Genomic DNA, 26571 nt, shown 5'->3' with positions numbered 1-26571 from the left:
TTTACAGTTTATATTAATCAAAAGAATAATTAAATGGTACTAGTTTACCAGAGAAAGAACCATAATGCAAAGTTGATAGTGAGAGTAACACCTAAGAAAAAGGTGGATTTACAGGTAAATTTAGAATCATATTCTTGAAAGCGAAAGGCTTTAATCTGATTTTGGGTATAAGATTTTGAAAATATAACTCAAACAGTCATTGAATCCTATGTTAAATACCTCTAAAAGTGTAATTATGAAAGAACTTATATCATTGTAATAGTTTGTACTTTATTTAGTAGAATAACAAATTAATATTTTGATTTGAAACTTTACATTATGGAATGATGAGAACATTGGAAAATGTTTTGTTAGATTGAATTATTTAAAATAATTGATTAGTTTGAACTCCTATATTCTTACAAAACGTTATAAGATCCCACAAAAAACAAGCTTCGCTTGTAAAGAAAGGACGGCAAGTACATAAATCGTCCATCGTAAACAATATAGTGAAATAAAATATTCCAATTGAAAAAATTAGTGAAATCCAAATGCTAGGCAAGTATTTATTTTTACTGTGGGAAAAATTAAAATTTCGAAAAAGAAATAGTAACATAAACAAGTTACTTGCCGGGGGCCCTTTCTGTGCAATGACATTAAGTAGCTACATTTTGGAATTAGGAGAAGCAACGCTTTTATTGTATGATAGTGACTTACGTATGAAAATTACGGGCCCCCGGCAAGTAACTTGTTTATGTTACTATTTCTTTTTCGAAATTTTAATTTTTCCCACAGTAAAAATAAATACTTGCCTAGCATTTGGATTTCACTAATTTTTTCAATTGGAATATTTTATTTCACTATATTGTTTACGATGGACGATTTATGTACTTGCCGTCCTTTCTTTACAAGCGAAGCTTGTTTTTTGTGTCTATTTTTCTCGAATAAAATCGTAAATATTTTCACACTTAAACACATAAATTAAACTATCGGTATCAGTATACAAAAGTTTTACGTCTAATTTGAATTTTGGTAGAATTAAATCATAGTGAAAGCTATATAAACATACTTTAGATAAATCTAAAAGGAACATTCCAATAAATATTGGTTTATCAATAATAATATTTAATTTTTTCATTTGTATTGCAACTAAATCTTCGTCAAAAATTGAAATACGATAAAAATTTGGTTTTGATACTAATGATCGTACACCGTTATCTACCTCCCCAATTATTTTTTATATAAACATTACATCTCTTACGTACATTTTCTATAGTTTTACTAAAAACAGCATTATTCATTAATTTGTATAAGTTTTTCTCAAAATCACTATTACTTTCAGTTCGTAATTTAGTATTCAAATCAATATAACTTTTCAACCAAAATGATTGTTTAAATTTTAAAATTCTATATTTTTTCCACAACCACACCATGATTTAAAGCTTGTTTCAAATTTCTATAATGCATTACATAACGATGTTTATTGTTTAATGTTGCTAATAGCTTTGAAATTTTTGATTTTGGTGGTTTTTTATTTTCCGGTCACATGGGTAAATCTCTTTGTAAATCGTGAACTTTTTCAGGATAAGAAAGATCAACTTCTATGATGTATCCTGTATCTGAATCATCAGCATAGTCATTTACATTAAAATTTTCACAATTCTCAACCCATTCAAAATGTCCAAAAGGTATAACCTAAGACATTGCCCAACCATATAAAGTGTTTACATCAAAATACATTAAATAACGATATGACTTACTTGAATTATAATTTGATAAAAATTTATTGTTTGCCTTGGCATACCTATTAGAACATTGACTGAGACCACCTCTTATACCTTGTTCAATAAATGTTAACATATCTATATCAGTTACTAATTGCAACTTAATATCAGTATAAAATAACATTACATCCCATGTATAACTTGGTAAAATAAAATAAGGAACTGAATCAAGTCTATAATTATTTATACATGATTTTCTAAAATTCTCAAAAATATCTGCCAACATCAGAACATCTGTTTTTATGTATAAATCAAAATATTCACCAATATTTTGAATATTAAAAGTATTCAATACTTTAAGAGCATGTGTATAATCATTCTCTGAAATTTCACATTCATTTAAATGATTCTAAAATAATTCACGAAATGGAAGTTTTGGTTCATTTAAAACATTTAAATCTTTAACATAATCATATGGAAATATACCTTTACGTGTTAATAAATTAAAAGCATTCAAACTAACATCTTGAAATTCTGATTTCAAACACGTAAAATTATTCTGATCTAGGTAATTGGCTAATTTTTCCAGACTAGAATTCAAAAAACGAAATGAATCTAAAAATATAAATTTAATATTACTATTTTTTATAAATTTAATTATAGTCATATATTTTTCCATATTTAACGGTATTACTTTTACATTGCCATCAAAACTATTTGTAATATCGTGAATTAAAAAATGAGCATCATAATTACTTAAATTATGAAATATGACTGGAATATCTAGTTTTAATTTATAGTTTATATTACATGAATTATGAGCAGCACCTCTAAATAATCCTGTGATATGATCATGATCTCGAACCTTTATATCATTTACACTAAATGGTTTTTTACAAATATGACAAAAACTTGCCTTTACAATTTTCTGAATATCTTGTTTTCACATTTCCCTTGGTTTAATATTAATTATTATCTAATATATATATATATATATATATAATTACTGCTTCTATATTCTAATATTACTTTTTCCCTCCTATAGTTGCTTACACTATTTCCACAATGATGAGAAACTAAAATCGCATGAACGTGATTGTGCGCAACTCAATAAAAACATCCGAATTGTGCTACCTGACAAGAACCGTTGGGTTTTCTTCAATAACATGAAGAACAGTGAGAGGGTGCCATTTGTCATATACGCTGACATTGAATACTTGCTTGAAAAAGTTGAGCAAACGGATAACGATATTGGTATTTATCAAAAACACATGCCTTTTAGTATAGGTTATTATTTTAAAAACGTTCGTGATTCAACGCTTTCTAATTATAAATCATATCGAGGACTTGATTGTATTGAATGGTTTGTACATGAGCTTGATAAAATGGCCAGTATAGCGAGTGAAAAACTGAAAACAGTAATACCTATGCATAAATTAAGTATTAGTGAAAATTCAAGGCATTATACTGAACCCAACTGTCATATATGTAAAAAGACGTTTCTTCCAGATCAAATACGTGTTCGCGATCATGATCATTTAACTGGTAAATATAGGGGACCTGCTCATAATAATTGTAATTTAAACTTTAAAGATTCACATGTAATACCAGTAATTTTTCATAATTTATCAGGTTATGATGCACATTTTATTTTCGGTACAAACGCTAACTTGTATGAAGGTTCAGTACACTTGTTACCTGTACATAAGGAGAAGTATATTTCATTCACTAAATTCATCCGTTATTATAATATACAACTAAGGTTTATAGATTCTTTCAAATTTATGGTCTAGTTTAGACAAATTGAGTTCATATTTAACGAGATCGCAGTAGTAGTGGTAGCTAGGGGGTTCCTGTGACATGAGGGTGAGGGGGTGTGTGGGTGTGCGGGTGTGCGGGGGGAAGTGTCTTAAGAGCTGGGGTATATTGGGTGATGAGGGGTAGTGCGGGTGTGCGGGGGGGAAGTGTCTTCTTAAGAGCTAGGGTTCATTGGGATGATGAGGAGGGTGCGGGTGTGCGGAGGAAATGCTTTGGCTGTGGGGAGTGAGAGAGAGAGAGAGAGAGAAAGATCCCTCTCACCCTCTCTTTCTCTCTTAGTCTCTCACCCCTCTCCCATCAGTCTAGGGCCCGGATGGTTAATTATCCCACGGGTCCACTAGTTCCCTAAGGGTTACCCCTCTCCCATGACCCTAGGACCCGGATGGTTAGTTATCCTACGGGTCCACTAGTTCCCTAAGGGTTACCCCTCTCCCATCACCCTAGGGCCCGGATGGTTAGTTATCTTGGCAGTTACCCAGAGAACTTTTTTTGTATTTTAGTTGGTGGAGGAAAAAGTTTCATTTTTCTCCACTAGGTGGCGATCACGAAAATTACTGGGGACAGCTACACCGATAGGGGTCCTGAGCATCTTACGGACTGCCATTTTTTTTTTGTTAGACCTGCCCTCAGAGGGTCTTTTCTCCCTCCACATACTTATCCTAGACCCTCCCACTATTTTCCTACTATAGACCCGCCATTTAACTTGATTTCACATTTTCTTAAACCTTGAGCACTAGGTAGATTTTGTTTTTCTTATACACAAGTTAGTAATAATTGCAAAAATATGCAAGTTAGCATTGCTATTATTTTAGGACGTCCTACGGACAGTATATTACAGGAAATGCTTGAATTGTTTCATTTGAATTTCTTTGAAATAAGTGAGCGAGAGCCAGAAGATGTGTTGGATATAGATGGTAAGTTAATATAGATGACCATATTATACATTTTTTTTTTTTGAAAATCTGCTAATTTTTTTGTTTTTATCAACAGTGTTATGCTTCTTACAAATGTTTTTAAGACGTATCAGGGAAATTGAAGAAGGAGGACATACGATTGATGATTCGTATACGTGATCGGAGGAGGAAGAGGAATAGATTCATATGTTAAAAAAAATTTAATTGAATGAGATATAATGTTACAACTTGTAAATAATGAAACAAGTGAATATATTAAAATTTTGTTTAAAACTAAAGTCAATGTTCTTCTTGAAAACTTCCCTAATACTCTTTAACCATTTTTCTCCCCTCTCAAACGACCTCTACGTTATTGAAGGGTCTTTTTCCCTCCACATACCCATTCTAGACCCACCTACTATTTTCCTCCTATGGGTCCTTCTTTTAATTTCACATTATACCTTTCTTGAACCTTGGACACAGATTCCTTTTTTCTTATACAAGCTGTCGATAAATATAAAGTGAAAAAATATGCAGTATCAAGTGATTATTAATTTAGCGTATAGACAGAATTCTCCAGTAATTCATATAATTACAAGAATAATAGATGAAATTATGCAAAATTTATCACGAGCGGTAAATGAAGAAACAATCGAGACCATGGAATGGAGTATGAAAATAGTAAGTTATTATGAATGAGATTGCATCATACATTTTTCTAAAATCTGATGATTTTTTACAGTAACACGCTGTATACAACTGTTGATGAGAGGTATCAGAATGATTGAGATAGAGGCAGGGATAATTCCGCAGGAAGAGGGGGAGGAGCAGGAGGAGGAGGAGGATGAGGAGGAGACAACGATGGAGGTAGCAAGGGCAGAAGAATAGCTTCATATTTTAAAATATTATATGTTAAAACTCTTTTTAGTTATATATATATATATATATATATATTGAATAAAAGTATTATATGTTAAATCTTTTGAATATTGAATAAAAATTACTGTAAGCATATTATAAGTGAATAGATTATTCATTACATCTTCCTGTAAGCATGCTCTACATGTCACATAGTTAACAGACATTATTTTTCCTTTTGCGAAACAATGGGGAGTGAAATTTTAGGGACCACCCAATGTTCCTCCTATGAGCTTTCCCAGGGCTCTCTAAAACTGACCCGATACCTTCTGCCCATATTTTACCCTCTCAACCAGTCTCTAGCTATTTTTTTCGAGACTTTTCTCACAAACAGGTCAGGCAAATGAGTCCACGTGCTAAACAGAGTCACAGTGTGAAGTAAGATTGTCAAGAAGCCATTGATGCGCTCGATACTTTCTGACCATATTTTACCCTCTAAACCAGCCTCTAGCTATTTTTTCGTGACTTTTCCTCCCTCAAGCAGACCAGACAAATCATTCAGCCTCTAGCTATTTTTTTCTCAAGACTTTTCTCACAAGTAGAGCAGACAAATGATCCCACGTGCTAAACAGAGTCACAGTGTGACGTAAGATTGTCGAAAAGCCATTGATGCGCTCGTAAATTTTAAGCTGCACTCAGGATATGTCCTTAAGATGCTATTATTCCCAACCCAAGTAATAATGAACGTATATTTCACGACTCGTTTCTAAATAATGAAAAGTTTATATTTTAAACTGTCATTACTTTATCTGAGGAACGTGACTATCTGCACCATCTAGTACGTGTTATGACACGTTTGAATTAAATATATTTGTTTTAGATGACAGTTATTTGATCTGAAGAACGTGTATCTCACGACTTGCTTTTAAACAATGAAAAGTTTATATTCTAGACTGATGTCACTTTATATAAGGAACGTGTATATAATTAAATGGATTTATTTATTTTAATTAACAACAACTTGATCTAAAGAATACATGTATCAACAGGTTTAAAATAATGAATTCTCTTTGAAATCTACAATCATGAGTGAGTAACCCATCAAAAATGTCGTTCGCCTGCAACAATCCCTCCACTCTCAATTTCCAATAAGTGTGTATATCTTATCGCTTCCTACGATATTATTCAAAGCCACCCAAGTTTCGTTTGCCTGCAACACTTCCCCTACTCTCAATTTCCAAATGTGTATATCTTATTCCCTCCTAGGATATTATTCAAAGTCACCCACGCTAGCAATTAGGAAATTTCATTCAGTCTCGATTAGAAGCGTGAAGCAGTCGAAAGTTCAAGTCTGTAACGCTGCAGTCATAATATTTTATTGTGGTGTAATAGCAGTATTGAAGCTTCAAGCAGTGCAAAGTACCAGTTTCACGTTGCAGACAGAATATTTTTTTATTGTCACGTAATTGTCGTAGATAATCTTTAGAAGGTAAGAATTTCTTTTTCTTTTTACGTTATTCTCTATTCTTAATATTATTTTATTATTATAGAAATGGATTTAACTAAGATTAATGAACTCGCAACTGTAGAACCAAAAACTATTATAAAACTGAATACTTTGGAGATTGGGGGGTCATACCGAATAACTGAATTATCGAAAATTAAAACCAAATATGGAGAGAGAATAATAGCAAAGCTGCTTACGAAGGAATGATTCTTCTTGCCTGCGAGGATGATGGCATTACTGGAAAAACAGAACAATTCAAGAATTTTCAAGATGCAGTTTCAAATCAAATATTAACATTCACGTATCATGGTGGAAATTACAATAATATGACATTTGCAATTGTTAGTCAAATTTCAAAAGATTAATTTAGAAAACATTTGTAAGGAATAATTTAAACACAAATAAATGATTATTATATCTTATTTATTATTTTTTTCCTTCATTGTAATGATAAGCTTAACTATAGTCTATTAGCGATTAACATACATTTCTAACTATTAGCGATTAACTTACATTTCTAACTATTAACGATTAACTTACATTTCTAACAATACTTGTAAGCGGGTTATATTCAACAATTTTATCATGTATAATTAAACAATACGCAGTAGTATTACTTGCAATATTTTTAGAACAATCGATCTCTATTTTAACGTCAACTGTGCCAGATTTAATAGATTCGTTTTGATGCGAACAATCAATGACAAAGAGAGGGCCATATTCTAAGAAATTGTTCTAATCAAGCATTGGTTTCGACGGTTTTTCTCCAACATAATAGGATTGGATAAATTTAACATACATATCATATAGTACAGAAAATCGTGATTTTTCAGTATCAGTATCGAGTCGATCATACGGATAAAATTCAGAATTAAGATAGACTTTAATATCACGAACAAAACTATCATCGAAGTCAAGCACCTTCATATGCTGCGTATTCTTCTTATTTCTTCTAAATGCTAGAATAACATATCGAGGCTTCTCCAATTGTGTTGCAGCTTTTACAGCCCACGTATGCCTCTGTGTTTCTGGTAGATGCGGGTATTCGTAGAGTTCCCAGGATCGAAAAGCCATGGTGAGGCTTTTGTTTTGGTCGATAATACGTAGAAATTGAAGTTTTGTGCTTTCATTCAATGATATATGAGGAATTCTCCATTGCACTTTTTGAACATCAATTTTGGAGTCGGTGATTTTCGTTGATGAATATATCGAATTCGTATCATTACGCGCTCGAATGAGAACGAGCTCATGACGTGCATTTATTATGACTCTTCCACAGTCTTCACAAAAACCCAACAGCATTTTCAGTGGTACGCAAAAATTGAAATATTTCGTAGGCTTATAATCTGTTAGAAACCATCCTGAATGGTGTAGACTCGTACTCTCCTCCCCAGTCAGGGAAATGAGATTCTTCATGGAACTAGTAATACCCACATTCTTACTGCGGTCAATCTCAATACCATTCAATTCATAGCGAATTTCATCGAAAAAGAATGCCATGGAATTGCAGTCAAGTCCCACTGTATCTTGAACTGTTGCACCCTGGCACGAGTGCCCTCGATTAATTTTCCCTCTATGTATAGGTAACTCTCACATGGTAGAAGAATTAAATCTTGCTGTTGTATTGGAATTCGAATTTCGTCACTATTTCCCAATGAAGCATTTGCATACGGATTGTAAGCATGTATTTCCATTTTAGTAATGCGATTTTCGTACACAGGTTGTGCGGTTACGTCCAACAGGTCCATTTTTATTTCTGACCTTGAAACCCAGTGATTGAAGAAAGGTTATATTTTTTCTTGTTAGCGGTCTTCTAACGTAATCCCCACCCAATGTATCTGCTCCTGCAGCAACTGTTGGACTGATGATAGGCTCATCTGGTATCGGTGATTTATAAGTATTCTTGTAAATTAGCATTTTCTAATGTGTAATCGAATTGTAATTTCTTTCCCACCGAAATTTACTAGACGGTTTTCCTGATCGAGAATGCGCAAAGTAAGACGGTCAATTACTTTCACAATGACTGGCAAGTAAATGACGTTTTTCGGTGTTTCCGAGATTTTATAGCCTGGTGGCACGCTTGGAAAAAATTCATGTATAACATGTTGAGGTTTGCCGTTTGTATATGCACCAGCAGTAATATTACATTCAATTCGTAAAATATTGACCCTTATAATGTTTACAGGCTGGTCTGATTCGGCTAGAGTGTTCGGCTGAATAATTCGATCTGACGAAAAACCCTATAAAGAGCCTATATTATTAGGTTTTGTAAAATCGATCAGATATTTACACTTTATTTCACTTTTCAACGTATTATTATTAGCACGTAGAATAATGACATCTTCATTATCCGCCTCATGCATCAATGTACGCAAAAGATCATTTATAGCACTCAATTCATAACAACCTGTAGGTATAGTCAGATCTTCGGTATTGTAGTAAAACTTATTGTTCGACTCGTCAACATTAGCTATTGAATTGAAGCTTTGAAAGTCTACGAGACCAAGTTCATATTGCTCCTCCCGAAAATTAATCGGTGGGAAAAAATCTGCCTCTAATATGGACTCGCGGTCAGACAGCGTAACCGTTAAAGACATTGTTCACGTAGAAACTTGACACACAACTGACCGCATATGCTTGTATCATACGATTGATATTGATCGTGGTTGTAGTAGATTATAGCAGAAGGACCCAAATAATCTAAAAGTTCAATTGGAGGTTTCAAATTTCCGAAGGAGTCGAAATACTTTACGTAAATATTACTTTTAACGTAGGCAACCCAATGTGTACCAGAACCTTTATCTTCATCAAGATTCACGATTGCACACTCATTGCATAGTACGGTTTGTGGTAGAGATGTGCACATAAAGACTCCTCGAAAATGTGGTATATCCCGACATGCATGTAATAATTGAATATTACTAGTAGCTCCAGATTTCGGGAGGTTGCTTATTTTTTTTTTGCCAGGTTTTTTTCCTCCTTTTCAAACCCTCCCCCTTTCGTCCGTAAGGGGTTAGGTGTAAACCATGTCTATGCCTGCCTTCTATTACACGATTGTGACGCTGTATCTCTTCCAATTGTCTCTTGGATGCTTTCGCATCGTTTACAGCTTTTGTTATACCTGCTGCGCCCCCAGCTAATGCGTCCACTGCACTCAACAATGGGAGCAGAGGTAATAAACCCCCCCGTTTTTTTTTTTTTGAGTAAATTGCTTTTTCCTCAAAAAACCTCCTCGTTTCTTCGGTACACGAATTTTTCTTTTTTTTCATGCTTCTTCCATGCACTTGTAGGCCTAAGCCAAGTTTTCGTTTTACATTCATGGATGCCCAGACTGCTGCTGCAGCTGCTCGTTCACGTAAAGATGAGTCACTAGCAGTGATACGTTTTCGTGCACGCTGTGCAAGAACTTTATCAGCCTGGTGAGGTGGTGGCAGATCCTTATATATTGAATATGCGATATCGTGTTCACGGCAGGCTTCGTCTAGAGGATTTATACCCGGATCACCACGTGCTAACCGTTCTCGAAGTCGAGTACCTGGTCCACAATAATTGTAGCCAGGTATGTGTACTTCGAACGGTAATTTATTCAGTATTTTATTGAAAAAAGTTCCACAACCGTAGCTTACCATGTGGAACTTTCTTTCAGTTTCTCACACAGAGTTTGCCGACAAGCCCAGCAATCTTTTATTGAAGGGGGCGGTCCATCAATGTGATCTGTATTAGGTAGATTATGATGTTTAAAAGACCAGCGATATTGTTGTACTTCAGGATCTGCACGAATGTGTTCAGGCAATTTATTCCAAACCTCTTGAATAATACGCGGAAAGTACTTTAAAAGTAAAATTTTCGGTATCTATTCAAACTGCTCAGCGGTTAATACCTCCAAACTTGACACATCTAACACTAATAATGGCATGATGATAACTGATCAAACAATTCATTTCATTCCTATAAATAGGTTGTATGACCACAGAGTTTTCAGTCATGGACTTCGTAAAGCAGCCGCTCGGTATTCGTGTTTCTAATATAGAATACCGAACAACCGATAAATGTATGAGACGTCACGGACCTCTACTTCCATCAACCATACGCTATAAAGTTTGTGGCCCTTCAAATTGTGGAAAAACAAATGTATTGTTGATCCTTATAGAAAGCCCTCAGGGTGTGAGATTTGAAAACCTATACGTTTATTCAAAATCGTTGCAGCAACCAAAATATCGATATTTGGAGCGACTATTATCGGACAATGAAGAAATTAGTTATTTCCAATTTTCTAATAAGAGTGAGGTTATAAAAGTAGTTGAAGCACTACCAAATTCAATTTTCATATTTGATGATGTTGCAACCGATAAGCAAGACAATATAAGAGACTACTTCTCCATGGGTAGACATTCTAAGATTGATTGCTCTTATCTTTGTCATACTTATGAAAGGATACCAAAACATCTAATACGTGATAATGCAAATTTTTTAATTATTTTTAAACAAGATGGAACTAACCTAAAACATATATATAACGAACATGTAAATACAGATATGGCGTTTAAAAATTTTGTGAATTGTGTTCAAATTGTAGGAAGCGTGATTATGGATTTTTAGTAATTGATAAAGACAGTGCAATGCAAAATGGACGATATCGAAAGTGTTTCAATAAATATGCTGTGATTAAAGAGTGATGTTAATGGTAAAAAATGTTAGTTTAACCTTGAACGTTGAACAAGTCTATATATTGAATAGAGAATAGCTTTACAAAATGAAGGAGAAAAAGCTTCTAAAGAAGATTGCTGAGGCAAGTGAAGTAATTCGTCAAAAATATCGCGCAATCAAATCAGACAGAGTAATGATGGAAGACAGTTTAAATGAAACATTTAAACCAATAGTTGAACCATTAAAGAAGCTCACCGAAAATAATGAAGCAATTTTTGTTGTACCGAAACATGAGATGAAAATGGAACCTAGAAAGAGATCTGTCTCACACAAGGAATCTTTCATAATTCCGATGAAACGAAAAAAGTCTTATCCCACATCGACTCCACAACGGAAATATTTCATAGGCAGCTCCAGAATTAACGTTCAAGATCATTCATGGGATGATGAGCAGGAATATCCACAGTCGCACGAAACACAGTACCTTTCTCTGGAAGATGATGAAGAGGAGGAGGAGGAGAAGGTGAAGAAGAATAATGAATATGGCATGCAAGATTTAGCGAAACAAATAGAATTACCTGTGCATACATCCATCGAGGCTGTAAAAGATGCTAATCGAACTACGATAAAGTCTGGTTTAATTGCATCCAAATATATAGAGTTGTTGACGAATAATGCTAAGTATAAAGTTGACAGTAATTTTGGAGTTAATTTAGATAAAGTGACGAATAAAATGTGGCTTGCGAAATGTGCTTTTAATGTTGATGATTACAGTAATTTTATTATTATAGATAAGGAGTATTATCCTGGCACGAAAGGTCTATTTGAATTGATCTTCATGAAAGAACCTGAAGACTATACTAAAGATGATTTAGACACATATAAAAGTATTCTTTCTCAAACTAATGTGCACAGAGCAGATAACATTAGTACAGGAAAGCTTCGTGGGAATAAGGGACATAAATGGAAGAAAATAATTAGTGAATTATTTCCACCGAAGACAAAACTTGTACATGGCAAAGGATATATGCATGTTAATAATAATCCAGTAAGCTATGTACATTGGAATGATCCAAACGAACTGGTCCAGCGATTAAAACTTTTAATTGCATCATCTGCTGCTGGTCATACGAATCACCATAATGAGATACAGTCAATAATTAAGGAGCTCCATGAAGAAGGTATCATCTTATAAAAGAGATTGCAGTTTCAAGATTTGCTCAGTTCAACGTACTACTTCACTATGACGATAAATAAATTTGGAGCTGGTTTCAATACTGATAAAGTGAGAAATTATTTCCACAAAATTGATAATGATACGTTAAAGTTTGATAAATATAAGAATGCATTTAATGCCAAGAAGAAAATAATTTCAAACTTGGGATCTGATGTTACTGATGAGAAAAGTGCGGTGAATATCAGTGTTCTGATAAGTAATTTGACACCACTGCGTGATAGCTTTACAAAAGAAATGAATGAATATAATGTGAAGCTGAATGAACATGCATTAAAATGTGAAATTCTTGAGGAAAAAATGACAAATCTGTTGAAAAAACGTATCGGTGAAATTGATGAAAGAATCGAAAAATTGAATGATAAAATCGATCATAATAGTTACAAATTGGCAGGATCAAAATAAGAGAAGAAAACGTTATTCTATATAAAAGAGATTGCAGTTTCAAGATTTTCTCGGTTTAACGAACTACTTCACTATGACAATAAATAAATTTGGAGCTGATTTCAATACCGGTAAAGTGAGAAATTATTTCCACAAAATTGACAATGATACGTTAAAGTTTGATAAACAAAAGAATACATTTAATGCCAAGAAGAAAATAATTTCAAACTTAGAATGTGATGTTACGGATGAGACAAGTGCGGTGAATATGGCTGCTCTGTTACGTAATTCGATGACTGTACCTGATAGCTTAATGAGAGAATTGTTTGAATACAGCGAGAAGCTAACTCTATTACCTAAAATGTAACATTCTTGAGGAAAAATGTACAACTCTAATGAAAAAAATCGATGAAATTGATGAAATTGGTATAAGAATCGATAAATTACTTGATAAAGTCGATCATAATGATTATAAATTGGATCGAAAAGACAAGGAATTACGAAATGATATGATTGTTGGATTGAAAATTGTTGTAGAATATTTCTCTAATCAGCTCGCAAAAAAAGATTTTGCAAATGAGAAGAATAGAGAAGACGATATAAATTATGCCCTGAAGAAACTTATACTACCGCCAGTGCTTGATGACCTGCTATAAACATAACACGTAGTGGAATAATTATGAGTAGTGAGGAGAAGAAACAATTGGTAGAGGAGTTGCATGTGCCTGCCAGATGGAATTTTTTACGTAGACGTGTAATAATACGAGGCTTCGATGACCTCTGGCAAGCAGATCTGGTAGACATGAGAAACTATGCGGACGCAGGCTACCACTACATTCTCACAGTTATTGATGCATTGTAGAAATATGGCTGGACAATAGCCCTGAAAACCAAGTCAGGCAAGGAAGTGACAACTGCATTGCTGAAAATCCTGAAGAGTGGGAGATGTCCGAAAAATCTACAGACCGACGATGGCAAGAAATTTTATAATAGTCATTTCCAATCGCTTATGAAAAAGCATGGAATAAATCATTACTCGACATACAGTGTATTGAAAGCAACCATAGTCGAGCGTTGGAATCGAACGTTGAAGACCGAAATGTGGAAAGGATTTACGTTGAATGGAAATTACAAGTAGAGAGCTATGCTACAACAACTGGTTGACGAATACAATTCAAGAAAACATCGTACTATAGGAATGCGTCCAGTCGATGTGAAACATGAACATGCTAATAAGCTCTTAGCAACAGTATTCAGTAATATAAAGATCGTTGGTCGTGCCAAGTTCAAAGTCGGTGATTTTGTACGAATCAGTAAATATAAGAATGTATTTGCAAAAGGCTACACACCAAATTGGACAACTGAAATATTTGAAATTATAAAAGTGCAGAAAACAAATCCTGTTACATATTTACTAAGGGATTCTAGTGGTACAGATATATATGGTGGATTCTACGAATATGAACTTTTAAAAACTGCTAATTCTAATGTATATCTATTTGAGAAGGTATTACGTAAGAAGGGAGACAAAGTCTTTGTAAAGTGGTTAGGATTCAATAATACACATAATTCATGGATAAATAAAAACAATATTTTGTAACATACAATTTATTAATAAAGAAGCAATTATTTAATTTTCATTTAAATCTACTTCACTCAATTCTATTTCATTTATCCTATAATGACCCCATGGTAGAGTTGATACAGTACCTTGTACAATATAGCGCTTATCATCATGTGGACTGAGAGAAATTTTTTGCTGTACAATTGAATAAACATTATGCAATTTTGAACGAATTAAATTTTGATTATGGATATGAACAGTAAAATTTTGTAAGCAGTCTCTATAATCTTCAAACGTTATTTTTCTAGCGATAACGCAACTCTTAACGCCCTTAGCTTTTTTAAAAATTTTATCTTGTATTTTAAATGTATACATTTTCGATTTCAGTCCAATAAACTCAGTCATAATTCTCCCGTTATTCTCATCTTTCATCAAACCAGGCACTTTTTTATTTACTAGAGGTAAATTGTACTGGTTATTAGGTGAATAATCACTAGTATCGAATTTTGAAAGATTTTCTCTCATGATCGTGTAAATGTCATCGCATTCGATACTGTATATCAAACTATCTGTATCGGCATACATTGCTCTACATTTACTACCAAACGTTGGAAGCATATATTCATAATGGAATTCGTATAAACATGTTTTTGAAATATCTAGAATACTCATACCTACATATATAGGTTTATCAAATTTCGCCGTTAATTTTTTTAATTCTATCGCAACCAAATTTTCGTTGAATATGGCGCTACTGTGAAAATTTGGTTGGTATATCAATGCTTCTGCTCCATATCATCCTTCCCACTTACTAACTAGCCTCACATCAACTCTATTTCTTACATTTTCCATCGTCTTACCGAACACTGCATTGTTCATTAGTTTGAAAAGATTTTTCTCAAACTCATTTTTAGATGCAGCTCGCAAACGTGTGTTTAAGTCTATATATTTGTTTAGCCATGTAGATTGCTGGAATCTTAATCCGCGATGGATACGTTTCAGTACCATTCCATGACGAATACATTGTTGTAAAGCCCGATAATGTACAACATAACGCTCCTTATTTTCGACAGTTGCAAGTAGCTTCTTCTGTCGTGCTCCGGGCGTGCGGAGCCTCACGTACCGGACAAAATGGCAAGTCAGAGTGATTATCATGAAGTACGCTTGGATACTCCAAGTCTACCTCTAAAATAAAACCCTCAGATGAATCTATAGGTATGCTAGAGATATCAAAGTTGTTAGTATCTTCAATCCAGCGAAATCCATGAGTAGGTAGAGCTTGACACATTGCCCACCCGTATTGATTATTTACATCATAGTACATTAAATATTTGCTTGGTTTTGTTGAGTCATAATCATTCATATACCGATTGTTTGCTTTTTCATAGCGGTGAGAGCACTGACTCAAACCACCACGTATTCCGCGTTCTACGAAAAGCAACATTTCAACATCAGTGAAAATTTCCAATTTTATTCCAGTATATTTAAGCATTGCATCCCAAGTGAAGCCTGGGAGTATAAAATAATGTGCAGGATCAAAATTATAATTTTCCATGCAGCTATCGCGAAAATTTTCACAAACGTCTGTCAGTAATAATACGTCAGATTTTAAATAGAGATTGCTGTACTCCCCAAGTGTTTGTATTTGAAAATTGATCCATACCTCCTTAGCATGATTATATGCCTCTCACTAATATCACTGTCAGTTAATTTGTTATAGAATAACTTGCGAGGCGGTAAAGCATTTTCTTCCAGACGATTCAGATTATCTACGTAATCATAAGGAAAAATACCTTTTCTTGATAGTAGATTAAATTGTTCCGTATTTAAATTCGAAAATTCTGACTCTTAAGTTTTTCAATTGAGATCTCTCCAAGTATGAGCTCAATTTGTCTAAACTTGATGCAAGAAATTTAAATGAATCAATAAACCTGAGCTGAATATTATATTTCCGTATGTATTTTGTAAATGAAATATACTTTTCCTTATGTACAGGTAGCAGGTATACTGAACCCTCATACATGTTAGCGATCGCATTGAAGATGAAATGTGCATCGTAATTAGATAAATTATGAAAAAATACTGGAATAACGTGCGAATCTTTATAGTTTAAATTACAATTGTTGTGAGAGGGTCCTTTATATTTACCTGTTAAATGATCATGATCGCGAACACGTATTTGATTTGGAAGAAACGGCTTTTTACATATATGACAGTCGGGATCATTTTTATGACGAAAATTTTCGCTAATACTTAGCGTTCTCATAGGCACTATTGTCTTTAGTTTTTCGCTCGCTATGCTAGCAATTTTATCGAGTTCTAGCACAAACCATTCTATACACTCGAGTCCACGATATGATTTATAGGTTGAGAGCGATGAATCACGAACGCTTATAAAATAATATCCTACACTAAGGGGTAAATGTTTTTGATAAATACTACTATTACCGCTCGTTTCATTCACTTTCTCTAATAAACATTCAATGTCTGCATATACGACAAATGGGGTCCTCTCATTGTTCTTGTCATTTTTAAAGGACACCCAACGGTCCTCTTCAGGTAGCAGTATACGGGCGTTTATATTGAGCTGACTGCAATCACGTTTATAAGATTGAAGTTTATCCTCATTGAAGAAATAGTGTAAACATCTAAGAGAAAAAATCATATTAGTATATAAACATTAAATAAAATTATATTAAAATATAAACAGTATAGCATACCGATTACAAATAAGATGAGATTGTTTTTTTCGAGTCAGTTGTTTCTTTAGCAAGCGAGAAAGATTCGTGATACATAAAAAATGTGCTGCACCTTTATGTTCGAGAAGAAGATTCGCATGTCTCGATTTCTCACATTTTGTGAGTTGAAGAGGTGCAATAATTTTATTCTCCTGCCCATCCTGCTCATCCACCATGGTGAAAACATTAATCGACACATCATTATCTTCTTCAAATTTAGGTATCTGCCTTAATGTGGTTGGAAATGTTATACTTCTGACGTTGAAAACAGATTTAAAATGGGGGTATGAAGATTGTCGTTGTGGGTTTTTAGTTGAAATAGCCGGATAGAGTGCAGCCATTACAGCCCATGCAAAACATGTATTATCATCACTCTGTATGTTTATCACTGCATGTTTGTTCTTAATATATTTTGGAAGGTCGATTCCACAGGCTGCATGTAGTGGATTATAATAATTAATATTCACAATTAAATTTAATATTTTTTCCAAAGCCCATCCACTATCACGCTCTTGAAATTCACCTAATTTTGTTAAAATTTTATCTATGACGTTTGTTTTATACCAATCACTAAAAGTATCAGTCTTGAATAAAATCACATTTTTTGTGGAAATGTTTGATATCACTAATTTCCTTGCAAATAAATTGTCCGTTGAATACCATATTTATCTTAACACCGCTTACTTTACTGAATACTTTGTTCATGTAGGATTGCAGCATTTCTGATGCTGCCAATAGAAATTCATGTGGTTCGATATAATTAGTGTTTACTATCATACCACTACACATTCGACTTTTAAATGATGAATCAAGATCTTTCCAAATAAGCTTTTCCGCATTAATACCCGCTCCAATTGAATTTTTATTTTTCGCCGCATGGAGAAGTAACCTTCGAATACATTTTATTTCTGCAAGATTTTTTCGTATAGCATCTGGAGTTGCATTCCGGTTGGATTCTCTCAAATTTCGAATATAATCACGACACTTGCAAACCCACTCGCGATAATCATGCTAAGTTTTTAAATCGGGATTCTTAAGAGCGTGATTTGAAGAATAACTTTTTTCTCTTGCTGCTCTGATTAATCGGCACTGTATCTGAGCAATTTCCGTAAATATTTTTTGCCTTGCCCTTATACGTGCATTGCGGCTAGCAACTCTCAATTTTCTAATGTAATCGCGACAATCACGTACCCACTCACGATATTCATCCTGGCTATTTAAAATTCTATTTAGAAGCGACATCGTAGTTCTTTCCGTTTAAATGATCAGCGTGAAACTAATTAAAAATCTTAGATGGAGAGCCCTTCAAATAATCAGTCTCCGAGACACTTCAGTGACATAAATACTTTACGGATCAGGTTTCGCGTTGAAGAAAAAGAATGCATTCATGTTTAAAATATACATATATTCTAGATTTTTGATTCATACATATATTTCATATAATATACATTTCTCAGTGCGCATATACCCTCATGATTCATGCAAATAGGAAGTTGTGAATTATATAAACCATCTTCTAAATTATAATTTCCCCACACATATTCATCTACATTACTAATTTCTAAATCACAAATTCTCCTTAACCAATTTAACTTTTCCACCCCTTTTACAAAAACCGTATCCTCATATACATATTTTTTTATAATATTTTTATATTTATAATATGGTGAATAACCATCCATCCAACTTAAGCCATGATGATTGAAAAAGTTTGAACTGAAAAAGAAATTCCTTATTCGTTGAAAATAATAATTCGTTATTGTTTGTTATAAAATATACTTACGCTGTTTTCTTTTTCTCCTCTTCACTTAACCAAGTATGTGGAAAGGGGGGTGAAAATAAAATATGATGCATTTTAGTTCTTGTAAAACTGCAAATTCTTTAACTATAAATGTCTTATCCATTAAATAGAATTCTTGAAAATCGACGAAAGTTGGGATCATCATGTTAGCGTTTTTTATACTAAATTTGTTACACTTTGCCTTTATTTTAAATATATTCTTTTCTTGTTTCTCTAAAGTTTTCCCCTTCTCTTCAAACCAAGTATTTCAATTCTCCCACTATCTTTAACTATTCACTCTTTGGACCAATGGTGTTTCTAAGAGTGTCTGGTTAGTCACCTCCCACCACAGATCAAATTTTTCACATCCCTTACAGCATTTAAAAAATCTTGAGGAGCGTGTAGGGTAGTCTTCAGTTGAGAAAATCTTCAGTTTAAGTTAAGCTAGTGACTCTTAAGCTACTCTGCCACAATGATACGTTTAAACGAAATTACGCATATTATTGACATTGATGGCTTTATGGTCAACAAAAAAATTATCTACAAAGAAATAGCTATAAAAAATTTGGCTAATAATTATACGCATTACGGGGCGTTTAGGGTCAGTGTGCCCTATGAAAAATTAAATTTGAGTGATAAAAAGACAGTGAGTTTTGTGTTTAAAAATATACACGGAATTGAATACGTCATGTTGGTTGTGAAAAATACAACCAACATGACGTATTTGATTTTATCAATCAAATCAACAACGACTGTGAACGGCCGATAGTGGCATACAAAGGAGGCCACATTGAACGAGATGTTCTGAATTCACTGGGGATTATCAGTATGAACTTAGAAGCATACAACTGTCCCAAATTCGATATATTAATAAATGAATATAGAACGTATACGCAAACATGCAGTTTGCATAAATTATTGTATATGAGAAAGAACATGCCAGTCCACTGTGTGGCCCAAGAAGTGGATATTTTCGCAAAGTGGGTGCGGAAACAAATAAAAGGTAAATATTAAAAATTAAGTTCGCAATTCACTTGATATCAATAAATTTTTTTATGTTTCAGAAACTGTTATTAGCTGAATGGGCTAAATATTATTGTATATTCGTTTTTATATAAGTTTCATGTTCGTTTTTAATTATATGATAAATGTTATTTAATAGTCTCTTTCTTTTCCCCTACTCCTATTTCCCTTAATTTAATCCGTAAAAGAAAAAAAGAAAAACAGAAAAAAGCACTTTATAATTATTACTAACTCATAAAAGAAAAAAAATCTACCTAGTGCTCAATGTGCAAGGAAAAATGTAATATCAAGTTAAATGGCAGGTCTATAGTAGAAAAATAGTGGGAGGGTCTAGGATAAGTATGTGGAGGCAGAAAAGACCTTCCGAGGGCAGGTCTAAGAAAAAAAAAATGGCAGTCCGTAAGATGCTCAGGACCCCTATCGGTGTAGCTGTCCCCAAAATTTTTCGTGATCGCCACCTAGTGGAGAAAAATGAAACTTTTTCCTCCACCAACTAAAATACAAAAAAAGTTCTCTGGGTAACTGCCAGGATAACTAACCATCCGGGCCCTAGGGTGATGAGAGAGGGGTAACCCTTAGGGAACTAGTGGACCCGTGGGATAATTAACCATCCGGGCCCTAGACTGATGGCAGAGGAGTGAGAGACTAAGAGAGAAAGAGAGGGTGAGAGGGATCTCTCTCTCTCTCTCACTCCCCACAGCCAAAGCATTTCCTCCGCAAACCCGCACCCTCCTCATCATGCCAATGAACCCTAGCTCTTAAGAAGACACTTCCCCCCCGCACACCCGCACTCCCCCTCATCACCCAATATACCCCAGCTTTTAAGACACTTCCCCCCGCACACCCGCACCCCCCTCACCACTATGTCACAGGAACCCCCTAGCTACCACTACTCACAGTTAAAAAATTTAGAGTCAGAATTCTCATATTTAAACATAGAACAATTTAACCTTCTGACAAGGAAAGGTATTTTTCCTTACGATTACATAGATAGTCTGAACCGTTTGGAAGAAACTGCTTTACCTCCACGCGCGAGATGTTCTATAATAGATTATCCGATAGTGATATTAGTGAGGGTGCGTATAATCACGCTAAGGAGGTATGGACCAAATTTCAAATACGAACACTTGGGGAGTATAGCGATCTCTATTTGAAAACTGATGTACTATTGTTGGCTGACGTTTTCGAAAATTTTCGTGATAGCTGCATGCAAACTTATAATTTGGATCCTGCTCATTATTATACACTCCCAGGCTTCACTTGGGATGCAATGCTCAAACATACAGGAATAAGATTAGAACTTTTCACTGACGTAGAAATGCTGCTTTTCGTAGAACGGGGCATACGTGGTGGTTTAAGCCAATTCTCGCACCGCTATGAAAAGGCTAACAATCGGTACATGCAAAACTACAATCCCGAGGAACCTTCTAAGTATTTAATGTACTACGATGTAAATAATTTGTATGGGTGGGCAATGTCTCAACCACTACCTACTCACGGATTTCGCTGGATTAAAAATGTTAATAACTTGGATATCTCTAATATAACGATAGATTCACCCGAGGGTTATATTTTAGAGGTTGACTTAGAGTATCCAAGCATGCTTCACGATAAACATTCCGACCTTCCATTTTGTCTCGTACGTGATGCACCATCGGGTAAACGTCAGAAGAAGCTACTTGCAACTTTAGAAAATAAGGAGCGCTATGTTATACACTAATGTGCTTTACAGCAATGTATGCGTAATGGTGTTGTCTTAAAACACATTCATCGCGTTTTAGGATTTCAGCAGTCCACCTGGTTACGTAAATATATCGATCTGAACACTAGTTTGCGTGCAGCATCTAAAAATGAGTTTGACAAAAATCTTTTCAAATGAATGAACAATGCGGTGTTCGGTAAGACTATGGAGAATGTTAGAAATAGAGTTGATGTGAGACTCGTGAGTAGGTGGGAGGGAAGATATGGTGCTGAAGCAATGATTGCTAAGCCTAATTTTCACAGTCGCACTATATTCAGTGAGAATTTGGTCACGATTGAATTAACAAATTTAGCAGCTAAATTCGATAAGCCTATATACGTAGGTATGAGCATTCTTGATATTTCGAAAACATGTTTGTATGATTTTCATTATGATTATATGCTTCCTACGTTCGGTAGCAAATGTAAAGCGTTATATACCGATACGGATAATCTAATATACAGCATTGAGTGTGATGATATTTACACTATTATGAGGGAGAATCTTGCTAGATTCGATTCAAGCGATTATTCTCCCAACAATCAGTACAATTTACCACTAGCAAATAAAAAAGTCACTGGGCTGATGAAAGATGAGAATAATGGGCAGATAATGACAGAGTTTATTAGACTGAGATCAAAAATGTACATATTTAAAGTTCAAAATAAAATGATCAAAAAAGCTAAAAGGTATTAAGACTTACGTTGTTGCTAGAAACATAACCTTCGAGGACTATAAGGACTGTTTAATAAATTTTACTGTACAAGTCCGCAATCAAAATTTAATTCGCTCAAAATTGCATAATGTTTATTCGATTACGCAACGGAAAGTAACTCTCAGCCCATACGATGATAAGCGTTATATCGTGCACGGAACTGTATCGACTCTACCATGGGGTCATTATAGAATAAATTAATTATATTTAAATTGAATAATTTTATTAATAAATATTGTTTTTACAAAATATTATCTTTATTTATTCATGAATTATGTTTATTAGCGAATCCTAACCACTTCACAAAGACCTTATCACCCTTCTTACGTAATACCTTCTCCACTAGATATACATTAGGATTAACAGTTTTTAAAAGTTCATAATCGTAGAATCCTCCGTATATATCAGTACCACTAGAGTCTCTAAGTAAATATGTAACAGGATTTGTTTTTTGCACTTTTATAATTTCAAATATTTCAGTTGTCCAATTTGGTGTGTATTCCTTTGCGAATACATTCTTGTATTTACTGATTCGTACAAAATCACCTACTTTGAACTTGGCACCGCCAACAATCTTTATATTATTGTATACTGTAGTCAGGAGCATATTAGCATGATCTGGCGTCACATCAACTGGTCGCATTCCTATAGTACGATGTTTTCTTGCGTTGTAGTCTTCAACTAGTCGCTGCAGTATGCCTCGCCACTTATAATTTCCATTCAACGTAAATCGTTTCCACATTTCAATCTTCAGTGTGCGATTCCAGCGCTCAACTATCGTAGCTTTCAATTCGCTGTATGTTGAGTAATGATTTATTCTACGTTTTTTTATAAGCGATTTGAAACCACTATTATAAAACTCCTTGCCATCATCTGTCTGCAAATTTTTGGGACATCTCCCACTTTTCAGAATCTTCGTAAATGTGTCTGTCACTTCCTTGCCAGTTTTGGTTTTTAGTGCTACTGCCCATCCAAATTTCGACAATGCATCAATAACTGTGAGAATATAATGGTAACCTCTGTCAGTATAATTCTTCATATTAACTAGATCTGCTTGCCAGAGGTCATCGAAGCCTCGTATTATAACTCTTCTACGTTGAAAATTCCGTCTTGCAGGTACATGCAGTTCTTCGACCAATTTTTTCTTTTCTTCACTATCCATAACTGTTCAGGTATGTGTTGGGTTTACAAGGGTACAACGAGCACTGATGGTAGTAAAAGTTTCTTTTTCCTAATAAAACTCTTTGTCGAATTATTTCAAGAAGAATTCTCCTTAGCATGATTCTCCCCATGAAAAATAGCACTTATTTTTTAATTTCGCATGATCTTCATTATATATTTCTTTGATTCAGCATCCTCTTTAGTCTGATTCTTCATGAAAATTGATGCATATTTCTTTAAATCTGCATTATCTTCAACATATTTCTGCATGAAATTACTCAATTTCACTTGAAAATCATTCAGCCTTAACTCGGTTTCATCCAGTCTTAACGCAATACTTCGTAAAATATCACTGTTTTCTTGCATTTCATTTTTAAGGTTCTCACGTACAGCATTCATATTATCCAGCAGAACACGTATATTCACAGCACATTTCTCATCAGTAGCATCAAATCCTAAATTTGAAATGATATTCCCCTTAGCATTAAATGCATTCATACGTTTATCAAATTTTAATGTTTCATCTTCAGTTTTGCGGAAATATTTTCTCACATTACTGGTAGTGGAAATTCCTCCAAATTTATTTATCGACATTGTGAAGTAACACAATCAACTGGGAAATTATGGAAAGTGTAATCTTTTTTATAGGATAATACGTTCTTCATGAAGCTCCTCAATTATTGATTGTATCTCATTATGATGATTCGTATGTCCTGCAGCAGATGATGCTATCAAAAGTCTTAAACGTTCAACTAATTCGTTCGGCTCATTCCAATGTACATAGTTCACTGGTTTATCATTAACACACATATAACCGCTGCATTTTACAAGATTCTTTGGAGGAAATAATGGACTAATTATTTTCTTCCATTTATGACCCTTATTCCCACGAAGCTTTCCCTCGCTACTGTAATCTGCTCTGTGTACATTAGTTTGAGAAAGAATATTCTTATATGTTTTTAAATCATCTTCAGTATAATCATGTGGCTCTTTCATGAAGATCAATTCAAATAGACCAATAGTACCCTGATAATACTCATCATCAATAATAATAAAATCTTTACGATTTACTTTAAAAGAACATTTTCCAAGTCTCATTTTGTTAAGTCTAGCATCTCGTTCAACTCCAAAATTATCATCAATTAAATCCTTATTTTTACGCATAAACATCTCTATATATTTACGTCCAATTGGTGCATATTCTCACAAAGAACTATTTAAATCTAAGGATCTTTACAATGGCGATAATGGAGTTTCTGCTTGCATTGGTGATGGTATTGCTAAATCATTAACATCCTTTTCCACTTTCACTCCCTTTTCCTCATCCCCATCCTCTTCCAGAGAAAGGTATAATGTTTCATTAGGTCGTGAATTTCCTTGCTCATCATCATCATCATCAGTTGAAGAGGTTGGAATTTTAATTCTAGAGTTGTCTGCGAAATATTGACGTTGTGGAGTCGATGAGAAATAATTCCTTTTACGTTTCGATGGAATAATCAAAGAATTATCGCTTACTGTAGTCTTCTGTAGCGGTTCCTGTTTATACTCATATTTCGGGGCCACGAAGGTCATCTCATTATGTTCAGTGAGCTTCTTCAATGGCTCAACAATTGGTTTAAAAGTTTCATTTAAATTGGTTTCCATCATTTCTCTTCCTGATTTGAGTGCACGATATTTTTCACGAATTACTTTACTTTTCGCGGCAATCTTCTTTAGCAGCATCTTTTCTTCCATTTTCCTGCTTTCCACGTTTAATCCACGTTCAATCCACATTCCATCCACGTTCAAACCACGTTCAATCCACGTTCAATCCAGATTCAGTCCACGTTTTTATTTCCACGTTTATACTAGGTTTATTCCCCGCTCATTTGATGTGTGTGTGTTTTGATGGACACTTAGCTCTAAACTGAACAATCTTAAGCAAACGGTTTACTATTTAATCTTAGGATACTCATCGAAACCTTTCCGATAACTACCATTTTGAATTGTACTATCCTTGTCGATCACTAGAAATCCATAATCATGGTGCCAGCACTTTGAACACAATTCATTGAATTTTTCAAATGACATATCCGTGTTTACATGATCGTTATAAATATGTCTTAAATTAGTACCATCTTGCTTAAAGATTATGAGAAGATTTGCATTATCACGAATCATGTGTTTAGGAATTTTAGCATAAGTTTGGCAGAGGTAGAAGCAGTCAATATTTGAATGTCTACCCATGGAGAAGTAGTCTCTGATATTATCCTGCATATCGTTAGCAACATCATCAAATATGAAAATAGAATTGGGTAACGCCTCAGTTACCTTTACAACGTCGCTATTGTTTGAAAATTTAAAATATCCAATACCTTTTAGTCCTTTTAATAACCGTTCAAGGTATTGATACTTTGGTTGTTGAAGCGACTTTGAGTATACATAAATATTTTCAAATCTCACACCGTTAGGACTTTCTACGAGACTAAGCAGTACGTTAGTTTTACCGCAATTCGAGGGTCCGCAAATTATACTACGAATTGTAGATGAAAGTTGGGATCCATGACGTTTACTCCTTCCTCCACAACACCCACCGACAATAAAGCGATCGGCGTTGGAGACACGAATGTGCAGTGGTAGCTTTATGGAATCCATAACTGTAAAACTCTATGATCATGCAAGCTATTTATAAGCTTGAAGCAGATTATCTCATCAGTTCTCATTATTTCGTTGTTAATGTTAGATGTGCTACGTTTGGAGGATTAACTATTGAGCAGCTTGAATACATTCCAAAAATTTTACTATTGAAGCGCTTTCCAAACAGTA

The 26571-nt window shown here is 34.2% G+C and overlaps 1 protein-coding gene across 1 annotated transcript; it reads right to left on the bottom strand.

Annotated features, from left to right (window-relative positions):
- Positions 1–910: 910 nt before the first annotated feature.
- Positions 911–2901, bottom strand: LOC136774833 (uncharacterized). Its single transcript, XM_066729316.1, has 7 exons — positions 2838–2901; positions 2127–2639; positions 1774–2084; positions 1555–1674; positions 1410–1435; positions 1241–1350; positions 911–1197 (listed from the first exon to the last, which is right to left on the bottom strand). The coding sequence occupies exons 1-7, from the start codon at positions 2899–2901 to the stop codon at positions 911–913; spliced, it is 1431 nt and encodes a 476-aa protein (XP_066585413.1).
- Between the last annotated feature and the right edge of the window lie 23670 nt (positions 2902–26571).

The sequence above is a fragment of the Prorops nasuta genome, unplaced genomic scaffold, assembly GCF_024137725.1.
Source record: "Prorops nasuta isolate Cenicafe-Biocafe unplaced genomic scaffold, Cenicafe_Pnas_1.2 PNAS00007, whole genome shotgun sequence".
NCBI lineage: Eukaryota > Metazoa > Arthropoda > Insecta > Hymenoptera > Bethylidae > Prorops > Prorops nasuta.
This window is presented reverse-complemented; position numbering and strand designations above follow the sequence as displayed.